This window comes from Onychostoma macrolepis, chromosome 18 (genome assembly GCF_012432095.1).
Source record: "Onychostoma macrolepis isolate SWU-2019 chromosome 18, ASM1243209v1, whole genome shotgun sequence".
Lineage (NCBI taxonomy): Eukaryota > Metazoa > Chordata > Actinopteri > Cypriniformes > Cyprinidae > Onychostoma > Onychostoma macrolepis.
This window is the reverse complement of record NC_081172.1, coordinates 29591331-29613804: the sequence shown is the minus strand read 5'-3', so window position 1 is coordinate 29613804 and position 22474 is coordinate 29591331. Positions and strand designations below refer to the sequence as shown.

The following is a 22474-nucleotide window of genomic DNA, read 5'->3' as shown; positions in this document are numbered from 1 at the left end:
ACACATCGTTTGGGCATGAACTGTTAACCTGGGATAGTGAGTGCAAATGGAGAGGGGAAAGCTTTGCATTTCATTGAAACATTTCTCTCAACCTTAAAAGAGTTCAGCGTCAAAATCAACTGTGCTGAAAATCTATTAACATGTCTAAAGGATTCAAAAATAATATCCTCTCATTTCCAGAGTTCATCTTGGTCCTGCTAAATAAAGACACATGTAGTAACCAGGGAATTCTGTCTCTCTTATTCACTTCCGGTGTCAGCAGGCCATTTCCTTCATCATTCACATCTCTCCAGTCTTTGACACTCAGTGGCTGTATCCCAAATTGCAAACTCTCCGAGTAGCTACTTCTTTTGAGCAAATAATTACTTAACAGTTAAAATGTATCTTCTATATAGTATGAATGTAACTCAAACATACTACATACGATCTACCTGCATCAGCTGCATCAATTCACAAAATCCTCATATCTTAAAAACAACTGTTAATATTAATAAGGACAAATGACTCCAAAACATTTTTTTTCAAGTGTTTAACATAAATGTAAAAAAAAAAGGTGATTTGAGCTTTTGACCTTTTTATTTTTAATTGCAAATTTCTTATTGTATCATTTTTGCTTACAGAAAACATTTAAAAGAATCAAATTCTGTGCACTTCAGAATCGCTAGCAAGTCACCCAGGTACTTTCTGTCTACTTTTGGACATACTCCTGTGTTTGGGAAGATATTTGGGAAGAATGTGATTTTGGATGCTACAAAGGTGTCTTCCTGATGTTTAAGTTAGTAAGTTACTGAGAATACCAATGTAGTCATATTTCATTTACATTACTCTTACTTAAGGTTACGATGACTATAAAACAAATGTCAAGTCATGAGGCTTGTTGGAGAGGTGCTATGTGACTGGACTTAAAAGGCTTTTATCAAATCAGCATTTCATGTCCATCTATACGATGAGTTACTCATAATAAGTGGGATAATGTTCATTCAGTCGGTCGCTATAATAAATAAACCCTTTCAGAGAGATAAAACACCAGTGGACCCTGAAGGGGTTTCATTTTACAATAATGACCATCTGACTGTCCATTATCCTTTATACAGCACTGACAGTGAAGCAGAAACATGGTCTTCATGGGTGTTTTATTGGAGGTGTATAAAAACAGAAGCAGCTGTGTCAGGCAGAGGGAGAGAGCGTCTGAAGGCTGGTCTTCACGGTAGCCAGATTCTGTTTCCAGGAGCTCAGTGTGTCATACAGCTGCTGCCACTGCTGTTTGCCAAAGGTGCGGTGTGTGCTGTGGCTACAGGAAGTGAGACAGGAGCCAATCGCATCAGAATGGGCAGATTTCCAAACAACACTTACTACTGCTGCTTACCATCTTAGTGTATTTGTATGTTTCAAATAGGTAACGACTTACCTCACCACAACCTTCCGCTGTGTCTGGTCGATCTTGCAATAAACCATTTTGGTCCGAACAGCTAGAAATTCACATGAAAGCACAGTAAGTATGTGTGGTTGTACAAAAACATGGACGCAAAGCTTTTCTAACATTCAATTTACATATACAGTTGAGCTTAGGTTATATTTTATTGTCCCAATCAGACTCAGAACACAGCAGCCGAATACATAAATGACCACATACAGACATAACAGTTACTTTTAAAATAGTCCGCAAAGGGAGTGCAGAGCCGTACCGTCAATGACGAAGGCCTCCACATCTTCAGCACCAAGCTGCAGCTCCTGCTGCATGGTGTCAAACAAGATCTCCTTCATCTCTACCGCCATGCCCATGAAGGTCAACAGCCTCATTTTTGCCATGTTCTGCTCATGAGACAAACCTGAAAACACAACATGAAGCATTCTGGATTTAATTTAATTCTCAACGCAATATTATGCCACTGGACTGTGCTTTAAATAAGTCACCGTGACACTACACCGAAATAAAAAGCGAATATATTTTTATATATTTTACAGTGGCACATTGCAAAAAATAACATTTTTAGAACATTGATGAATTTCATGTTTTATATTTTGATTTTTTTTATACACTGATTGAAAATAATTACATTCTGTGGCATAATGAATAATGTAAATTGGACTATACATTTAAATATAAAAAATATGCATATTTTATTGGCAATGAATTCAGGCAATTAGTAGTCATAGTAATTATCAATTGTTTATTGTTGCTAATTCAATTAGATCATTCACAAAGCTTCTGATGGGAAAAATACGCTCTAAGATGTTATTGGATGTAGGTGAAGAAGACGCTGACAGACTACAAATATTCACCGTTTCACCCTCTCAACAGAAAATCTGTTTACGTTAATTATAAAATCATCAAATGAGAAGAAGGTCAGTGAGCCGTTTCCTTTAGGGTTCAGAGGGAGGTGCTCACTGTTAGATCAACACTTCATCAGGACTGGTCTGAATCGGCTATCGCTGGTCTATGGCAGGGAGGATCCTGCTCTAATTAACGTCTGCCTTTTAAAAGAACCAAAACTGCTGAGACTCAAATTCCAGCGGCCCAGTGACACCACAGATAACAGACACGCGTGTGAGCCTGTGCTCAACACTCCAGTGCATTTAAAAACAAAGAAAAAATGAGCTGCAATGCACAGAAGACATTTTTATTAAATGTTATTTTTAATATGAAGCAACACTCATCAATTCTTAACAGTAGCTTTAAAAGTTACAATAGGATATATGTCGAACGTCACCTGACCAAACCCGGAAAACAGGTCTCATCGCTTCCGCTTGTCGGAGAATGTATTAATAGCAGTATTAAATAATGGCGATATCAATGGACTTTTAAGGTAATCAGTTAAATTAGCTAGCTGTTTTTATTGTTGACGTTTTATTCGACTTTTATATATAAATGTTATTGAAAAGAATACAAATAATTTATATATCAATCCACATATGTGATGGACATTGGTAATGATTATCTTTAGTGTCTACTTTGAAGGCATCTTGAGTAAAACAGCTTCATATTTAACGGGCATTTGCAAAACGCATGAACCGGAAGCAACGAGACCTGGTTAGCAGAATACGGAAGTCTGTTGTGCATAACCCCTATTATACCAGATTAACTAAGGTACAAAAAAAATGCCTTTTTCTTTTATACAAATTAAAATAAACAAAAACAACAAAATAAAATTATACAAGTAATAATGTAACAAAATATAAAATGTGACCCTGGACCACAAAACCAGTCATAAGGGTCAATTTTTTTAAATTGAGGTTTATACATCACATGGAAGCTGAATAAATAAGCTGTATGGTTTGTTAGGATCGGACAATATTTGGCTGAAATACAACTATTTGAAAATCTGGAATCTGAAAGAAAATCGCCTTTTAAAGTTGTCCAAATGAACTTCTTAGCAATGTATATTACTAATCAAAAATTAAGTTTTGATATATTTACGGTAGGAAATTTACAAAATGTTTTTGGCATAAAATAAAAATGGATAATTTTGACCCATACAGTGTATTTTTGGCTATTGCTACAAATATACCCCAGCGACTTAAGACTGGTTTTGTGGTCCAGGGTCACAAATATTAATAAATAATGTATATGGTTGTTTGGAGTTTTAACACCATGCCAGCATCCTTGGCTATTTGAAATAGTATAAAATAGCAATTTATAAAACCTATAAGGTTTTGACAGTTCGAGATAGAAAATCTAAAATGAATTTGGGGTTGATAGTTAAATATATCTTCAAACGTTTTTTCCGAGTAATAGAATTTCAACCAGCACAATTAAAACAAGACATACTGGACTCGAGAGCATAGTTGAAGGTCTACATTTGACATTAAGAACTTGTGTGTATAATAAGCATTTAAATAAGTTAATAATTATTGAATATTATTATTGTATAGTGCAAATGATTAATCGCATCCAAAATAAAAGTTTTTGTTTACATAATATATGTATGTGTACTGTGTTTATTATGTATATATAAATACACACACATTTAGTATATGTTTTGAAAATTTACATGTATAAACATTTATATATTTATATTATTATATTTGATATTATATATAAATATATTTAATATATAAACATAACATTTTTCTTAAATGTATACGTGCATGTGTGTGTATTTATATATACATAAATATACACAGTACACACTCATTATGTAAACAAAAACTTATTTTGGATGCGATTTATCGTTTGACAACACTAATACACACACACTCTAAATATCCTTAATTCATACAGTATTTTAAGGCATCAAAATTAAGATAGCAGATAAATGGAGTTAAATTTTTTCTTAATTATTTACCAATTGCAATCTAATTAAAAACTGACTAATTTACACATCATGTGTGTACTTTGCATTTTTGTTTATTAGTGTGTCATGGTCATGACTGAATCCTATCGTCGTTCAGACTGTACTCACCGAGAGACTCGATGAAGTCTTTGTTGCTCTGGTAAAACTTCACATATGCAGCAAGCTTTGCACTGACAAAGATAGTCAGGAGCTGGAAGGACAAAGAGGAGTTTTATTCAGAGAATTTCTTAAAAAGATTTAAAGTTTGTGTTCATTTAAAAAAATATGTATTTTCCTACATCGTGGATGAGCTCTCCCTCCAGGAAACGCACTGGTTTCAAGGCTAGGAGATGGTCGAACAGATAGGTGTTTGGGTCTTTCAGGGCACGGACGATGCACCTGGAGAGCAGAGCATGTGTGTAAATCACTAAAAGACAAAAGCAGATCAAAACTGAGAGAACTGACAAGAGAAGATCATTACCTGTGTGCATCCACTCGGGCTTGTGAAGCATTGTCCTCTGTGTAACTTCCCAGTAACTCCACCATCACTTTAGCTGCAGCTTCACTGAAAGACATAGAGTGTAAAGGTCAAATAAACAAAAACCACAACCTGGACACAGCTGACCTGAAATCAAACAAGCAGGTACCTCTTCTTGCACTCGACCAGCGCTTCATACACCAGACGGAGCAGAGTGTGTTTCCTCTCTGTATTCAGATTCCAGTCTGTGATCCACTTGCGCACCTGCACAGAACGCAACACACCAATCATGCAGGAATCGTTTCCTAATTACATAAATACTGAGAGAAACGAGCGGTTTGAGGGCTGAAGCTTATGTTGGCTATACAGGTTAATCCCACAAAGAAATTTTCAGATTATAAGCATATCGGAAAAAAGAACAGATGTAGGGCGAGGACTTGGTTCTTTGCATCAGTTGTTGATTGGATGTTCAGATGTGGGTGTGGCACTCAAAAGAGGCAGATAAACTAACATTTTTCACAGGATTAAACATTAGGAGATTGATTTAAAAAAATTAAAAAGAAGTGCAACACATGCACAGGTAAAGTGTTTACATTATGATCTATAACATGCATTTGGAAAACAGTTTTTAGGAAAAAGCCTATTTAAGAAAATGAAACAGAAAAGAAAATATGATTTATTATACAATAATAAAAAAAAAACATTTCCACCCCAAATTCTCATTACTGTGACACACTTTTTACTGTACATTCCTCATTTACTCAAGAGTAAAAATGCACTCATTCTCTTTACTGTAATACAGTCGCACCCATCAGGACACTTTTTTTTTAAAATTACTAGCAAATGCAGTTTACAGATGCTTTTAGTATACTGTACAAATGTGCATTTTAAATACATATATATATATTTTTACATTACAGTAGACTACTGACTGGAGAAAGGGGACTTAAGTTTTCACTTTGTGTTAATTATGAGATGAAATACGAGCTGGACATTTCAAGACTCATCCAAATACCTTGTGATGCATTTTAAAAGCAGGAATGGAAATACTATGATATTTTTGACATTGCACTGATGTTCGTACCTGGTCCAGGTCTGTAGGTATGAATGCAATGGCATTGCAGGTGGCCGCAACTTTAATCAGACTGCAGTACACATTGTGTCTCACCGGTGTGTTCTCATCCATACCATGGAACAGATTGCTCAAGCTGAAAACAAAGAGTTTAATTAATACATACAAACAAGGATTCATTTCAACAATACAGCGAAAGCACTCACAGCTGCATCCTGAGCGAGGGCCGCTCACCCTCACGAAACTTCACCAGCTTCTCACATAAACTCTCAATGAGAGCTTCCTGTTTCTCCGTCTCCAGAATCAGCAACAGGGAGACGATGCTGTTCATCACACTCTCCACATCTGCAGAGGAACACAAGAGCGCTTGAAAAAATGTTCTTGTAAGTCTTTGCATGTTACATATGTGTTGTAAAGCTCTAACATCAGCTATATGTCATACCTTTGTCATCGTCTTTGAGGCAGACATCACAGGCTTCGATGATCTGCGCCAGATCGACGTGCAGACCTCCTTCTGAATTCTCCTCAGAGATCTCAGCTCCTTTAGACTTCAAATAGGCCCGGAGCTCTGACGCCTACAAATGAATGACAACAAAAAAATGAAGCCGGCTCTTACAGTAACAAAATCATAATCTCATCATGGTGTTTCCAAAAAGCGCCCAACCTCTTCAGACAGGTTACAATATGTATAACATTTGTGGGTTGTGAAATATCTGTTGTCAATAACAGCAGCAGATACGTGACTATTGATTCACGATATCCTGCTGACATTGAAGAAACTGAGTTTCTACCGCAACGCAATGTAACAACACAGAGCCCATCTCATAAACAAGCGAAATAATACACAAGTACAAATACAAACTGTACCGTTACGTTGTACTAAGATCAGCTAAAGGCTAACAGATGTTAGCATCAACAAGCATGCTTACGCAAAAATGCTTTTAATTTGCTGAAATACGTGTGCAATAACGCAAAAAATGCTTATGAACTACTTAAACATACCTGATCCTCCTCCGTTATATCAATAAACGCCGGCACACTCATTTTATTAATTATTTTAAGAGCACAGATAAGAATCCACGCTCGCAGTCTAGCTTCACTGGCCGGAAGAGAATCTGTAAAATAGCCGGTGATGCTGACGTACTTCCGGGTCACAGACTTAAAGGGACCGCAAAACTTTGCGAGCGTTAGTGAGCATTTGGCTCTGCTTCAGGAAACATACCTACTGCCCTTGCAGTACAAACTGCAGGTCTGTTTAGTGTTCCCCCAAAACAGACGGTTGGCTGTATTTACCTCTTTAAGACTTTCTAAAAACATATGTTGTTGTTTTCGGTGGAAAAAAAGACACGAAAGGATCTTCATACAATGTAACGTAAGTTTGTAGTGACCACAACTCCAAAATGGCATAGGACAGGGGTTTTCAACCTTTTAGAATTTAGATATTCATTTCCACCCCAAATTGTCATTACTGTAACACACACACTTTTTTTTTTTTATTAGGCTACTGTAATTTCCTCATTTACTTCTCTTGACTGTAATAAAGTCACCCATCAGGACGCAGCGTTTAAAAAAAAATATATATATATATATATATACACACACTGTATATACATGCACATTTCTAACGATTATCGCTGATTTGATTGCACAGATAATATTTAAACTAAACTGAGCTAGACAATGACATCTCTGAATTCAATAATGAAATGCCTTTAACTGAAAATTGAGTGTTTAATCTTATCATTATACATTACTGACACGCTATCCTCCAATTTGATACTGTTAAGTGCTTTGACACAATCTGTATTGTTAAAAGCGCTATATAAATAAAGGTGACTTGACTTGACTTGACGTTTCTTGGTTGTTTTTGTGAGACTCAGCAGGCAAGGAAATACTATGATTATTTTTCGGCCGTTTAGAAGCCACAGGCCCCTAAATATGATCATTCTCATAACCCCATTTTTAAAGTGTAGTAAGGAAGCTATATATTTTTTAGGTATAAACAACCAATTTATACTGTCAAATAAATTTATATGATTGTTTTAATCCAATTTCTGTTCATTTTAACCATTTTAAATGTTTGAAACATTTCCGAGGACACAAATAGCAATTGCGGCTCCCTGTTTGCAAACTCCTGTCATACTATATAATATACGTATACCATCATAAAGATACACTGTAAAAAAAAAAAGTTGAGCCAACTTAAAATTTTAAGGCAACCTGCTTCAGCAGATTTTTGAGTTTTATCAACTTAATGTTGTAAGTTTATACAACAAAAAATTGAGAATCTCCCACAAAAATAAGTTGAGCAAACTCAAAAATCTGCTGAAGCTGGTTGCCTTAAAATTTTAAGTTGGCTCAACTTTTTTTTATTTTTTATTACAGTGTAGTCAGCATTGTGTGCTATATTCTTCTGAAACCATTGTGAAGGAATATACCAACAGAGACTTCAGAGAGTGAGTGAGTTGAACTTGAGAACTGAATTAGTTAATGAATCTGTTTTTTGCAGGTTCTTTTTAATTAATGGGGTGATCTAGGTGACAAATGACAATGCATTAACAAATCAGATTTATTCACTCTCTGATTCAGTGATCTGTTTACAGCAGTTGCTGGGGGAGATTGGCAGTGAGTAATGATGAATAATCATTACAACTAATAATAATGACTAATATTTGCATAAAGCTATAGTATGACATTAGAAGAATACATACAGCACACAACAGGCCTGGACTACTTGTATGCTTTTTTGTGTATGGGTTTTAGGTTTTATGTTTACAGTGTTGCACACCTTGTCCTGATATGGCAACCTGGTCTCATAAAGGTACGTAAACGCCATGAGACCAGGTAGGATATGGATATATACTGACACCTATAGGCTACTTATGCTGCTATATATCAGCATCACACAAAAGCAGTTTTCATTTGAGGATGCCATTGTTGAAGTGCTCTGTTTGCCATAAAGTGAACAGTATGGTGCTGGCCTCCCCCAAAAAATTAGAGAGCTTTTATAAGGTTACTGAAATGACTGTATTTTTATTTTTACATGATTTTAAAGCTAAAGTGTAAAAAGCGAGTGTATAAATCATTATCATAATTTTAAATGGCATCTGGGTAAAATAAAATGATTTTTGAGTCTCATTAATAACATTTCTTAAATGCAATAAAGATACCTGTTGTACTTTTAAACATATCAAAAGTATTTGATTTCTTATTCCTTTTCCCACTAATTAATTTATCTAGCGTAAAACCTTTTTAATTAGGAAATAACATAATAACTGAAAACAGTAAATCAGTCTCATTTTCTGTCTTTTCTGACATTTTTAACCTTCAGGCACACATCATGCGTGCATTTTTTGCACATCTCTAAGTACAGATGGGAATTACTGGCACTGAATTGAAGTGAAAGGTATGTAAAAGCTTAAGTACTCTGCATTCAACAGGTCATTCTGGGTTTAACGTTTATGAGTCACATAAGTCATCTGCCCCTAAATAAGGTCTATCTCAGTGTCTGAGTAATTCTTCCAGCATCCGGTTATCAATCTTGCAATTAGAAGATTAAAGCCAAGCTGACCTTGGACACATAAAACAACAAGGGTGATGGTCTTTTGAAAGTTAGATGATAGTATTACATTTCGAGCGCCAGTATGGGACCACCTTGACAGTTCCTTGTATTCCTATCCGAGGATTTATGCGCGTCCCTCAGGTCAAGGCAATTTCGTTGTCCAATCCTTGGATATTTCTTCAGTGCTGTGTAGGATTTGATTACTGTATTTCTGTAGAGAAGATCTTATAAAAGCAGTCAAAATGAATGAATATACAAGCGTCTGGGTGATTTATAATCATGCATGAAATAATGTTTCCTTAAACCTTAATTGGAAAAACACACTATTCCCAAAGGGTTTGAATCACATGTACCCTAACAGTTTTAGGGGCTTTTCAGAATTATTCACTGATGTTTCTGAAATCCTTAAAAAAGTTTCAATTTGATGATGTTGGGTCTGTGTGGTTGGACGTTTGCATTGAGTCACAGGGAGCGGTCTGAGATACTGACACACTTATATGTGTGACTTTCGAGCAATGCCAGAGAGAATGTGGGAACACTCACAGATAGAGGAAATAGCAGTGATGGACCAATGATCACTGTAGTTTTAAAACCACTAAACACTTTTATTGCATTTTCAATTAGTTCTTCTGTTGTGTGTCACAAGCCAAAACTGATGGAACAATCATTTCCAAAACAACAAAAAATATTTGTATTGATTTTTTAAATTGAATTTTAGAAAGAAAAATGCAAAACTTCAACTTTTAGGGGTGTCAACAGTAGGGATGCAACGATACCATTTTTTCAGATCTGATCCGATCCAGAAAATTCAGAAACAATTCTGAAAATATCGGCCAATTCCGATCCGATACCTGCGCAGTTTAAAAAAAAAATCAATGTAGAATTTCTATACTTCTGTGTCACTCTTTTGTGTGTTAAACACAATCTATTAGACAACTTCATTTTAATGAAAAAAATAACATGATAGGGGCTGTGTAAATCGTTTGGTCATGTGTTTTGTAATATAAATCCGATTGCTCAAACCACTTCAGGAGGAGGTCTGGGCCACATTCCAGACGAAACTGGACATGTGTAAATGCATCTGGTTGTTGAAACCACATATGTCAAGATCAAGCTCAAATGGAGTTAATAATGTTTTTGACCAGAGAATGACGGAGATGGAGTGTTTTGTCTGTCATTAGAACGGCTGTAACTGTTATCTGAAGCAGCAAGTGCATTACATAATATGCTTTCATCAACTTTTACAGGTTATATAACTTTGATTGTAGCTATATGGGTGCTTAGTTTTTTCTTGTTGTTTAATACACTTGGCCAAAATCTCAAATTAAGCGCTTATGCACAGGATATTTAAAATGTAGCCTACACAAGTATATAGACGGCTCCACTCTTCAAACACACAAAAACATTATCCTTTACAGACATAGTGTTTGAGTAAAGAAAACGCTGTACTATTCAAACATCAATTATTTATTCACCCTTGCATTGCGAAAAAGCAGAGATCTGTCTCCTCCAGGCTGTGCACGGCGCGTCAATCTGAATGGAGGCTGGGTGAAGTTACGAGGTCTCGCTGAGAGCTTGATGATCCAATGGCGTTACGACGTTTTACTGACAATTTATTTTAGTGCTTGTCATTGGTTTACTATTTTTAAAACTCTGTGAATTAAAATAATAAAAACGAATTATAATCGACTCAAGTTTGAATAATTTTTCACAGCACCTGACTGGGCTAGGGTATACGCAAACGCCGCCCCTGGATCGATGCATCCCTAATAAACAGCTTGTCACTGGGGCAGTACCCTCAAAGGGTACCTTCTTTACCCCTAAAGGGTGTACATTAGTACCTTAGAGTATGTGTACTTATAATGCACTTACCCAAGAAAGCATTGGTAGTATATATGGTAACTACATGCATGGGTTAAGGTTTGGTTTAGGGATAGGTTCAGGGTCAGTAGGTTATTACCCAGCATTGTAATTGCTACAGTGTAATAAGTAGTATGTAGTGTAGTAAACACGGAACAGGACTGTAAAATAAAGTGCTACTATGTACTCTCTTATGGTACTATTATGAACAGGGTGAGAAAAGTACAAAGTTATTCCTTTGAGGATACTAGCACATTTCTTCTGAGAGTGTATTTGTCCTGATGTCTGGAAATACATATAGACATCAGTTGTCAAATGACATGGCTGGTTTGTGCTTGCGTCTATGCGAGATCAATCAACCCCATCTCACGAGAAAAACGTAACTATTTCAAAAAACGTAACTATTTCATACAAAAATATACAATTTTTAGAAATATATGAATGAATGAAGCATTTATATAGCGCTTTTATTGTGTTATTGCGCAATTATTGCGGGGGGGGGGGCGTCTCAATAGCTTTTTACAATAGCTTTACAAACCATATTTACATTTTAAGTCCAGGTTTACTTTTTGAAAAGTAATTTTTTTTTTCATAGGGTTCAGTGCTGGAATTTCCTATTGGCAACTATTTCTATTAAAATGCTACTATTTTTTCTACTATTTCTATTTATTTAATTATTTAATGTTTATCTATGTGTATATGTTTCTGCACGTATAGCATACAGGACAAGGAAAACAAAGAAGAAACTAGATGGAGAGCTGTTCCAAATCAGAAAAATCAGAAATCCAATTCAGAAAGCTTCATGTTATTGAATCATGTCGGAAACTGTGCCCAAATTTGGCCAGTGGAGTGGGAAACACATTCTAGACTGACTGAGCTATAGAAAGACAGTCTTACACCATGTTCCTGGATCCAGTTTACACTCTTAAAACATAAAGGTGCTTCACGATGCCATAGAAGAACCTTTTTGTCTAAATGGCTCCATAAAGAACCTTTAACATCTGAAGAACCTTTCTGTTTCACAAAAGGTTCTTTGTGGCGAATGAAGGTTCTTCAGATCATAAAAAGGTAAGAAAGAGATGGTTCTTTGAAGAACCTTTGACTGAATGGTTCCTTTTAAGCACCTTTATTTTTAAGAGTGTATGTTGACTCAGTATTTACAAAAACATACTTGAAATTTTCTGACTGGCTTAAATATTTGTTTCTGCGTATGTCCATGTGAGATCAACCCATCTGATTTCATGAGAAAATGCAACTATTTTATGAAGTGCTGTTTTTGTATGAATTTTTTGTTTAATGTGATATGTACAAAATCATACAATTTTCAGAAAAGTTCCACCCCTAAACCTAACCATCAATGTTGGAAGATTGTATGAATTCATGCAAATTAGCCACCAGTTCATCAAAATGTAAAGTAGTTGCTGTGAAATGGTGTTGCTGGTTGAACATTTGAGTTCAGATCAGAAGCTTATTTACACTTTAAGTCCATTATTTTTAATAAGGTGTCAGTGATGCTGTTTCTTAAGAAGCTCTCAAAAATGTCTTAATTCACCCATCCATAAATTAAGGCATTAAAAGTTGTAAAATCAAAAATATTAAAGTATTAAACTGATAGTAATGCCATTTAATATTGCATGCATTGCTAAAAATGAATATCTTTCTCTGTATTTTGTGTTGTTTTGACAATACAAATACCTAAACACCCTTAAAACACCTTAAAGAATAGCCTACTTAAATGTATCTCCATAAAACCTGTAGAAACCCTCGTGATGAAATGTCCTGTTGACACATTGATATTTTAAATAAAAAACACTAGTATTTTTACGACTATTTCTATTCATTTACTTAAAAGAAAAAAAGAAAAGAAAAAGATTTTATATAAACATGGTTCTGCACTTAAATAGTGTAGGGGACGTCAGAATCTAACAAGAAACTATGCAGACGGAGAGCTGTTCCAAACTATAACTTTGCGACATTGTTTGTGATTGTTTGAACTGTGGTTTGCTGGAAGTCATTGAACTATGCTGGAATTTACAACCAAAGTTGTCTTACTGTACAATGCTTTTGACAAACACACCCTGTATTAACAGACTGATTTACACCATGTTCCTGGCTCTTTTTGATTATTTCTTTCTGTGTTATGATGAAAATGGTTTCCAATTTTGTGTGATAGATACAAAATAGACAATCCAGACTCTGGTTCCCACAGCCTGTGTCACCTCCCCATATCAGGACCGTTCTCCTCTATCAGCAAGGTCAGTGACCTCATCAGAAAGCGCCACGCCTGAGTGAATCACACACACCGCGGGTGACTTGATTCTAGGTGGGTAGGAACAGACGGGGGCTGGACAGGAATGTGGGATGAATGCCCACTACCAAGGGGGGAAGATGTTAGAGTACAATGAATATTACTGGAGTCTAACAGTTTCCAATCTGCCGCCTGCATTAGCACCACAGAAGGTTTCTCTGGAAAGTGTGTGTACGGATTGCTGGAGTAATTCTCGTTAACATGTCTATATGTCTGGGAGGTGACTAAAGCAACGACCCTGTTAAGGGATTACTTAATGGATTGAGTGTGTTCTCTTGCTGGAATTGTTTTATGAGTCACTGGGCATCATGCATGAAGTTACATCTGTGACTTTTCCAATGAAAAGTCAATGAAATTTTTAGGAGCCAAATGACCTTAAATTGCATTGCATAATCTTCGATCATTGTTTGCTTAGCTTCTTGCTTTAGCCGCAGCCACTGCTTGCTAAAAGCACACTGCATTTATGTCATGAAATGCTCAAGTTCTTAGAAGCAGGATGGATTCTGATTGGCAGCCAGTGTTTTTATCATTCTTTGGCTGGACAAATTGTTCTGAAAGTGATTCCAATGATATTGTTCCTCTGTATTGTTATTGTAATAGCTGTAGTATGAACTTCCCTATTTTCATTATTAAAACATTATAGTTATAGTTATCAGTTTTGGTGTGAATCATTTGAACTTTAAGTTCAACTTACAAGCAAGTTTGAGGGCTGTTAAAAAAGGTTCAAAAATTTAGCTGACAAAGTTTTCAAATAGTTTTCTGTTGGTCACCATCTTGAACCTTGAAATCTGCTTGAGGAAATCTTTCGCAATCATGCAAAATTCCTGATTGCATAAAATCACTTGGATTTTGGCAGCAAAAATTTGCAGAGCAACAGTAAAAGGTGACCACGGTTATTTTTTTGGGGAATCAGTTTCATTCCAGACACAAGTTCAATGTATATAACTATATGATATCACACTCAAAAACAAACAAACAAACAAAAAAAAAATTAAGTCCTGAATTTATGATTTATGTATTTGAATTGCATATCAAATTTCCATCAATTTGAATTAAACAGTTTAAACATAAACTAATAAACTTAATATGATGCATATTTGACAGTCATACATTTCTGCACTCAAAATCATGGCATAGTTTATTATTAACTATTAATCATGTTTTCAAAATGCTAATCTGTTTTATAGTGTGAGTAATTAAATTTATTCAGTTAAAAAGTATGAATATGGTTAAATATGGCTAGCTGTGAAGGAAGCAATATACAGCTAAAATGTGTGAGATTTAAACAAACTGGCTTTATTGACAATAAATATATAAACCTGGTTATTGTATATTTAAAACACATCCAGTTTATTACACTAGTACACATTTCAACTTACATTATTTTAAAGTGACTTAAAATATTGAGTTGAATATTTTATAACGTAATGAAGTTGAAATGAGGTAAATTACAAAAACATGTTGACTTGACATTGATTATATAATTTTTATAATATTTTTATAATATTTTTACAGTGTATTACAGAAATAATACCTGTTTCATTTATATACGACTGCCAAATATGCATCACATTAAGCTTATTATTTTGTTTATGTGAAACTGTGTAATCCAAATGGATGGACTTTTTATATTCAAATATACATCAAATACACAATGCAGAAAGCCATGGTGATTATCAGCATTTGGTCTGGCAACATCCACTATTTCCCAACACTGTGTTAGAATATGCAGTGATGAAATCATACGGAATGGGTTTTTGGTCCGAGTTCTCATGGAATGTCTCATACTTTGTGTGCTGGGTGTGTGAGGGTGAAGATGTTGACTTCTTTACTGTAACTCAGCTGATCTGTGACCTTTTGGCCTCTGTGAACTGACTCACATGCACCTGCCGTTGCAGAGACACAGATAGCAGGCTTTTACCACAAAGCTAAAATGGCCTGATGATGAACATTCCAAAAGGAAAAAACCGCAACAAGATCCAGGCGCTTCACACTCCACTAATCCCACAGATATGAAGATGTCTAAAGAGGATATATAAGCATGCCTTTCATTTTGAAGTTCAGTTCTAAGTTCAGTTTTGCTGTCTGCTCTGCTTCATATGGAAATACAATATCTACATACAGTCATGGCCAAAAATAACGGCACCCTGGTAAATATGATCAAACAAGGCTGTGAAAATTAATCTGCATTGTTAATCCGTTTGATCTTTTATTAAAAAAATTCACAAAAATCTAACCTTTCATTGGATAATAAGAATTTAAAATGGGGGGAAATATCATTATGAAATAAATGTTTTTCTCTAATACACATTGGCCACAATTAATAGCACCCTTTTATTCAATACTTTTTGAAACCTCCATTTGCCAGTTTAACAGCTCTAAATGTTCTCCTATAATGCCTGATGAGGTTAGAGAACACCTGACAAGAGATCAGAGACCATTCCTTCATCCAGAATCACTCCAGACCCTTTAGATTCACAGCTCCATGTTGGTGCTTCTTCTCTTCAGTTCACTCATTTTCTACAGGGTTCAGGTCAGAGGACTGTGTGGTGATGTAGGTGCTGTTTGACAATATATATATATTTTTTAAGGTTTTCTGACCCCGAGACTCAACTATTTTCTGCAATTCTCCATCTGTGGTCCTTGGAGAGTCTTTTCTTAAAGCCACTTCACTAATTTGTGAAGCTCAATTATCTTTTGCTGGGAATTTGGGCTTTGTTTTCCCTCCTATTTATATTTCTGTGAAACAGGAAGCCATGGCTGGATAATTTCATGTTCATAATCACCCTGGAGTGCTCAAAATTGTGAATATGAATGGGAATATACTTCAGAGATATTTTACTCATAATAATTTCTAGAGGTGCCAATAATTCTGTCCAACGTGTATTTGAGAAAAACATTTACTTCTTAATGATATTTCCCCCCATTTTAAATTATTATTATCCAATGAAAGGTTAGATTTTTGTGAATTTTTAAAATAAAAGATCAAAAGGAATAAATTTTCACAGGTGCCTTTGATCATATTTACCAAGGGTGCCAATATTTTTGGCCATGACTGTATATTAAATTTCCATATATGAAATACATTGTCATAAGAAGTAAAAACCCATATGAAACAAACATTTTCACATATTACCATTTATATCTATATAGGTTGATGAATGCATAATACATTTTTGGATATATATGTCAGGTACATATCCGTCCTAAAATCTGTCAATGCAAGTTGATATTATATAGGTAAATATAAAAGATGGACATTTAGAGAAGTAATTACCAAAATATGTATAAACATTTATATATGTTAACATATTAAACACATGTATAAACAGATTTTTTGTGTTATAATTAAGTTGAATATATATATATATATATATGCTTGCTACATATAATAAATTATCTGTACGTATACAAATGTTACTATGGGGATTTTATATATATTATAAACATATATCTTTATATATCAAATATATGGGGCTGTCTGGGATAATTTGAGCTAACTACAACTAAAACCATGAAAACGTTTTTAATACTTAAAATAAAATATAAAAAAATTCACTTTTTTGATTTCAGCTAGCTGCCAAAGCATCATTTCCCATTTTCATTCAGTTTAACTTGATGAACTAAAATAACTCAAACTAAAACAGAAAAAATAACTGAAACTGTATAGACAATGTAGACAAATTACTAATAAAAAAACGCAAAAGAATTGAAACATTAAAGTAGACACTTTAAACTAAAATTTAAATGAAAATGGAAAATACAAACAAACATTAAACACACACACACGTTTGTTTTTGTGAAAAGTGGGGACATCCCATAGGCGTAATGGTTTTTATACTGTACAAACTGTACGTGCTGTTGCCCTACACCAACCCTACACCTAAACCTACCCCTTACAGGAAACTTTGTGCTATTGCAGATTTTCAAAAAACTTCATTCTGTGTGATTTATTAGCTTGTTTGCCCGTGGGGACCTCAATTTAGGTCCCCACCGTGACACGAGTCCCCATGAGTCTGTGTGTATTCAGGTTTAAGTCCCCACCTGAATAGAAAAACAAGTACACACACACACACACACACACACACACACACATATATAAAGCATGACACAGTGGGCCATGTGATGGAAGGAGATGTATTGATGAGTGTGAGAGTAATAGCTTGAGTAATTTTTGTTTCTGTTTTAAGGAGCCTCCTCTCTGTTGCTGTGCTGACTGTACTGTGATTTTATCTCTGAGCAGATGTAATCTCTCTTCGGTCTGATAGACCCTGGATCATCTCACTCATCCCATAAACTATCTTCAGGTCAGCTCAAAGCATACTTTAAGAAACATTGTGAATGTTTAAAATCACTCACTGAGAACCACTGTATCTTTGAAATACATTTGGTGAGAAATCCCTCCATAAACCATTCCAGCTTTGTGTTTTAGTTGATTTCTGTACATTCACACCAGGGAGGCAGTGCCTTGGATCAATGACAATGTTCAGTCCTAGGTGGGGTTTCATTTTATTGTTTATTTGATGAGGTGTATTTGTAAAAGGGCCAAAGAGTGACAATAAGCCAGTGTTATTTTTTCTGGTTGTTTGTGCTAATAGATTCTTTCTGATCTAATTCTTTACCAATTGCTCACCACACTATAAAAATGATTTGTAATTTTAACAGTAAAAGACTTTAAAAATAGTATGATAAAAGCCTGCTAATTTGTTAACATTAAGTAAAAGAAAGTCATTTTATAATTTTCTGTGAAAAATCGTAAGATGTTCCCAGAATTCCCTGTGTGACACTTCACATTAGATGGTTTTTCACTGAAATAACTGTTTCTCCTAGTTTTGTCTCATCAGTTATGTACATTAGAGTTTTATGTTAGATTTTACACTAAAAATAAAATTTTTGCAGTGATGCCATAAAATAACAATTTTAGGTTCCCAGTTCTTTAAAGAACAATGTTTGCTTAGTGTGAAGAACATTTTTATAATTTAATGAACCTTTTTCCACTTTTGAAGAACATTTCGTGCAGTGGAAAGATTCCATGGATGTTAAAGGTTCTGGAACCATCAATGCTAATAAAGAACCTTTATTTTTAAGAGTGTACGTTGTTAAATTTTAACATTTTATTGCATTATTTAGTGTCATGTGTGTTTATGGTGGTTTGTATTTGAGCGTATGAGACCTTGTACTTTGATTCATTATGGGGCTCTCATTACCACCTGTGTTATTAGAAATTAAGGAAGTGTTTGGGCTCCATTGAATGGGCTAGGATTTCATAATCCAGTGACTATACGTGTCAAAGGGTACATAAAGGTCAAAGTGATTGTCAGTGTATTTTGAAGATTCTTAGTCCCTAGTAGGTTGGTATTTTCCTACAACCTGAATTCTGGAAATGTTGGGACGCTTTTTAAATTTGAATAAAATGAAAACTAAAAGACTTTCAAATCACATGAGCAATATTTTATTCACAATAGAACATAGAGAACATAACAAATGTTTAAACAGATACATTTTACACTTTTATCCAATAAATGAGCTCATTTCAAATTTGATGCCTGCTACAGGTCTCAAAAAAGTTGGCACAGGGGCAACAAAGGGCTGAAAAAGCAAGAAATTTTGAAAATAATTTAGCTGGGAGAACATCTAGCAACTAATTAAGTTAATTGACATCAGGTCTGTAACATGATTAGCTATAAAAGGGATGTCTTAGAGAGGCAGAGTCTCTCAGAAGTAAAGATGGGCAGAGGCTCTCCAATCTGTGAAAGAGTGTGTAAAAAGATTGTGGAATACTTTAAAAACAACGTTCCTCAATGTCAAATTGCAAAGGCTTTGCAAATCTCATCATTCTACAGTGCATAACATCATCAAAAGATTTAGAGAAACTGGAGAAATCTCTGTGCGTAAGGGACAAGGCTGAAGACCTTTGTTGGATGCCCGTGGTTTTCGGGCCATCAGACGACACTGCATCACTCATTACTAAATGGGCCCAGGAATACTTCCAGAAACCACTGTCAGTAAACACAATCCGCCGTGCCATCTGCAGATGCCAACTAAAGCTATATCATGCAAAAAGGAAGCCATATGTGAACATTTTCCAGAAGCGCCATCGTGTCCTGTGGGCCAAGGCTCATTTAAAACGGACTGTTTCAAAGTGGAAAAGTGTTCTATGGTCAGACGAGTCTAAATTTGAATTTTTTTTTGGAAATCACAGACGCTGTGTCCTCTGGGCTAAAGAGGAGAGAGACCTTCCAGCGTGTTATCAGCATTCAGTTCAAAAGCATCTCTGATGGTATGGGGGTGCATAAGTGCATACGGTATATGCAGCTTGCATGTTTTGGAATGCACTATGAATGCTGAAAGGTATATAAAGGTTTTAGAGCAACATATGCTCCCCTCCAGATGACGTCTATTTCAGGGAAGGCCTTGTGTATTTCAGCAGGACAATGCAAAACCACATACTGCAGCTATTACAGCAGCATGGCTTTGTAGTAGAAGAGTCCGGCTGCTGAATTGGCCTGCCTGCAGTCCAGATCTTTCACCTATAGACAACATTTGGCGCATCATTAAATGAAAAATATATCAAAGACAACCACGAACTCTTCAGCAGCTGGAAACTTATATCAGGCAAGAATGGGACCAAATTCCAACACCACAACTCCAGAAACTATGCATTGAAGGTCGATACGGCCTCAAAGGGATAGTTTTTCATTTATCATCATTTACTTACTCATGCCATTCTAAATCCATGTTTTTCGTTCATCTTTGAAACACAAATAAATATATTTTAATAAGTGATTTATGTTTCTCCACTGAAAGTCTGTTCCAACAAAATGCTTCAAAAAGTGCATTCAAGGCATCGTAAAATAAATCCATATGAATTGAGTGGTTTAATCTAAGTTTTCTGAAGAGACACAATCACTTTATATGATAAACAGATTTAATTTAGGCTTTTATTCATATATCAACAAAGCTCAATGTGAAGAGAATGTATGTACATTGATCAATGTTTACATGTGAATAAAACCTAAATCTATTACATAAAGCAATCAGTTCTCTTCAGAAGAGAAGATATATGACATTGATATGGATTATGATTAACAATGTCTTTGCAAATTTATGGAAACATTAAAGTTGGGTGAATGCAGTTAATGGACAGAAATCTCTCAGGTTTCATTAAAAATGAAAAATCTATTTGTGTTTTGTAAATGAATGTCAGAAAAAAAACCAGACTCAGATAATACTGTGAAACAAACACAGAATGGTTTATTGTGACAATTAGTGCACTAGGTGAATATACAGTATATGAGCAGGCGAGTAGCACCACAAACACAAATATTCCACAGCCGCTGGATATAACAGGCAGTTATCTTATCTCTTAGGATGTTGACAAACACAAGGGGATCAGGAGACTGGAGCAATAAACACAAATAAGGTTAGTCGATCGCCCAAATCAAGGAGTAGACTTGCTGCAGACTTAAATTTTAGTGGTGATGAGTGTGGTGATTGAAGGCGGGTGGCAGTGATTAATAATCAGGGGAGTGTGTTTGTTGTGAGGGAGCGCCAGTGGAGCCTGGTGAATCCGTGACAATGAATGACATAAGAGTGAGTAATTGATGACAGAATTTTCATCTTTGGGCAAACCATCCCTTTAAATCAGTTCACCCAAAAATGAAAATTCTGTCATTAATTGTAAGACCGTTTATCTTCAGAACACAAATTAAGATATTTTTGATGAAATCCAATAGCTTTCTGACCCTGCATCGTTCTGACCATGCATCGTTTATGGCCCAGAAAGGTAGTAAGGACATCATTAAAATAGTTCATGTGACATCAGTGGTTCAACCTTCATTTTATGAAGATACAAGAATATTTTTGTGCGTAAAGAAAACAAAAATGTACTTTTTTTTTTTTTTACTTTTATTCGGATTCAGAAACAGGGGCACCATTCACTGCAATTATACAGATTGGAACAGACAGGACAATGTTGAATATAACTCTGAATGTGTTCATCTGAAAGAGGAATGTCAGACACGCCTAGGATGCCCTGAGGGTGAGTAAATCTTTGGCTAATTTTCTATCCCTTTAATGGCAGAATTTTTTGGGTGAACTTTCCTATAAAAAACACAGTACTAATAGTTAGCAGGCACCACTACTAGATATTTTTCATCATGTTACTAGTTTTTTAAATGACCAGATATTTCACCATATTTGTTTTGGCTTTGACCTTTGTTGACCCTTTGATATGTATAGTCACTGAATTACGAAATCTTAGCTTATTCTATGGAGCCTAAACACTTCCTTAATTTCCATTGTCTCTGTTTTCCCTTCTTTGCAGCATTTTTGAAAAGGGTAATTCCTCTGTTACAGGACATTGCAGAGCTTATATCGGTAAGTCTGACATGTGATTTTGATTTTAGAGATGTTGTAATATTTGTGCCCATGAATGCCACAGCAGAAAAAAACTATTAGTAACGTGACAGATAAGCAAAACAAGTGTCTTAACACATCCAGTGGAATTGTGGAAAGAGACTGCGATGACAGAGTCCTGGCAGTGTTTCTCAGTGCGTTGGGAACAGATGGGAAAACATTGTGTTTCACATGCGAGTGAAGAAGTGGAGGGAGGGTTTGAGTTATGACTCCTTTAATGTTCCTGTTTAATGTTTCTAATCTTCACTCATGTTTCATGCACATAAGTATGTACAAGGATTTGTGTGAAACTGAATTTCTTTGTCACGTGTTTACTACATGCACAGTTTTTCTAATTTTTTTGATCGCTTGCTCTCTGTGACCTTCCTTTAGGTGCAAAAGTGTCACATTTATTTCTATAGCACTTTATAAAATACAGATTGTTTCAGAGCAGCTTCACAGTACTAAACAGGAAAACAACACTGTTAATATTGTATAATTTCAGTTGTAAAATGTAAAATGA

The 22474-nt window shown here is 35.2% G+C and overlaps 1 protein-coding gene across 1 annotated transcript; it reads right to left on the bottom strand.

The window, feature by feature from the left end:
• Nucleotides 1-1114: 1114 nt before the first annotated feature.
• Nucleotides 1115-6969, bottom strand: eif3m (eukaryotic translation initiation factor 3, subunit M). The gene is made up of 11 exons (XM_058752379.1): nucleotides 6827-6969; nucleotides 6267-6399; nucleotides 6031-6169; nucleotides 5837-5960; nucleotides 4922-5016; nucleotides 4756-4839; nucleotides 4574-4673; nucleotides 4404-4485; nucleotides 1686-1829; nucleotides 1409-1469; nucleotides 1115-1291 (listed from the first exon to the last, which is right to left on the bottom strand). Exons 1-11 carry the CDS (start codon nucleotides 6866-6868, stop codon nucleotides 1168-1170), a joined length of 1128 nt encoding a protein of 375 aa, XP_058608362.1. The 5' UTR covers nucleotides 6869-6969; the 3' UTR covers nucleotides 1115-1167.
• Between the last annotated feature and the right edge of the window lie 15505 nt (nucleotides 6970-22474).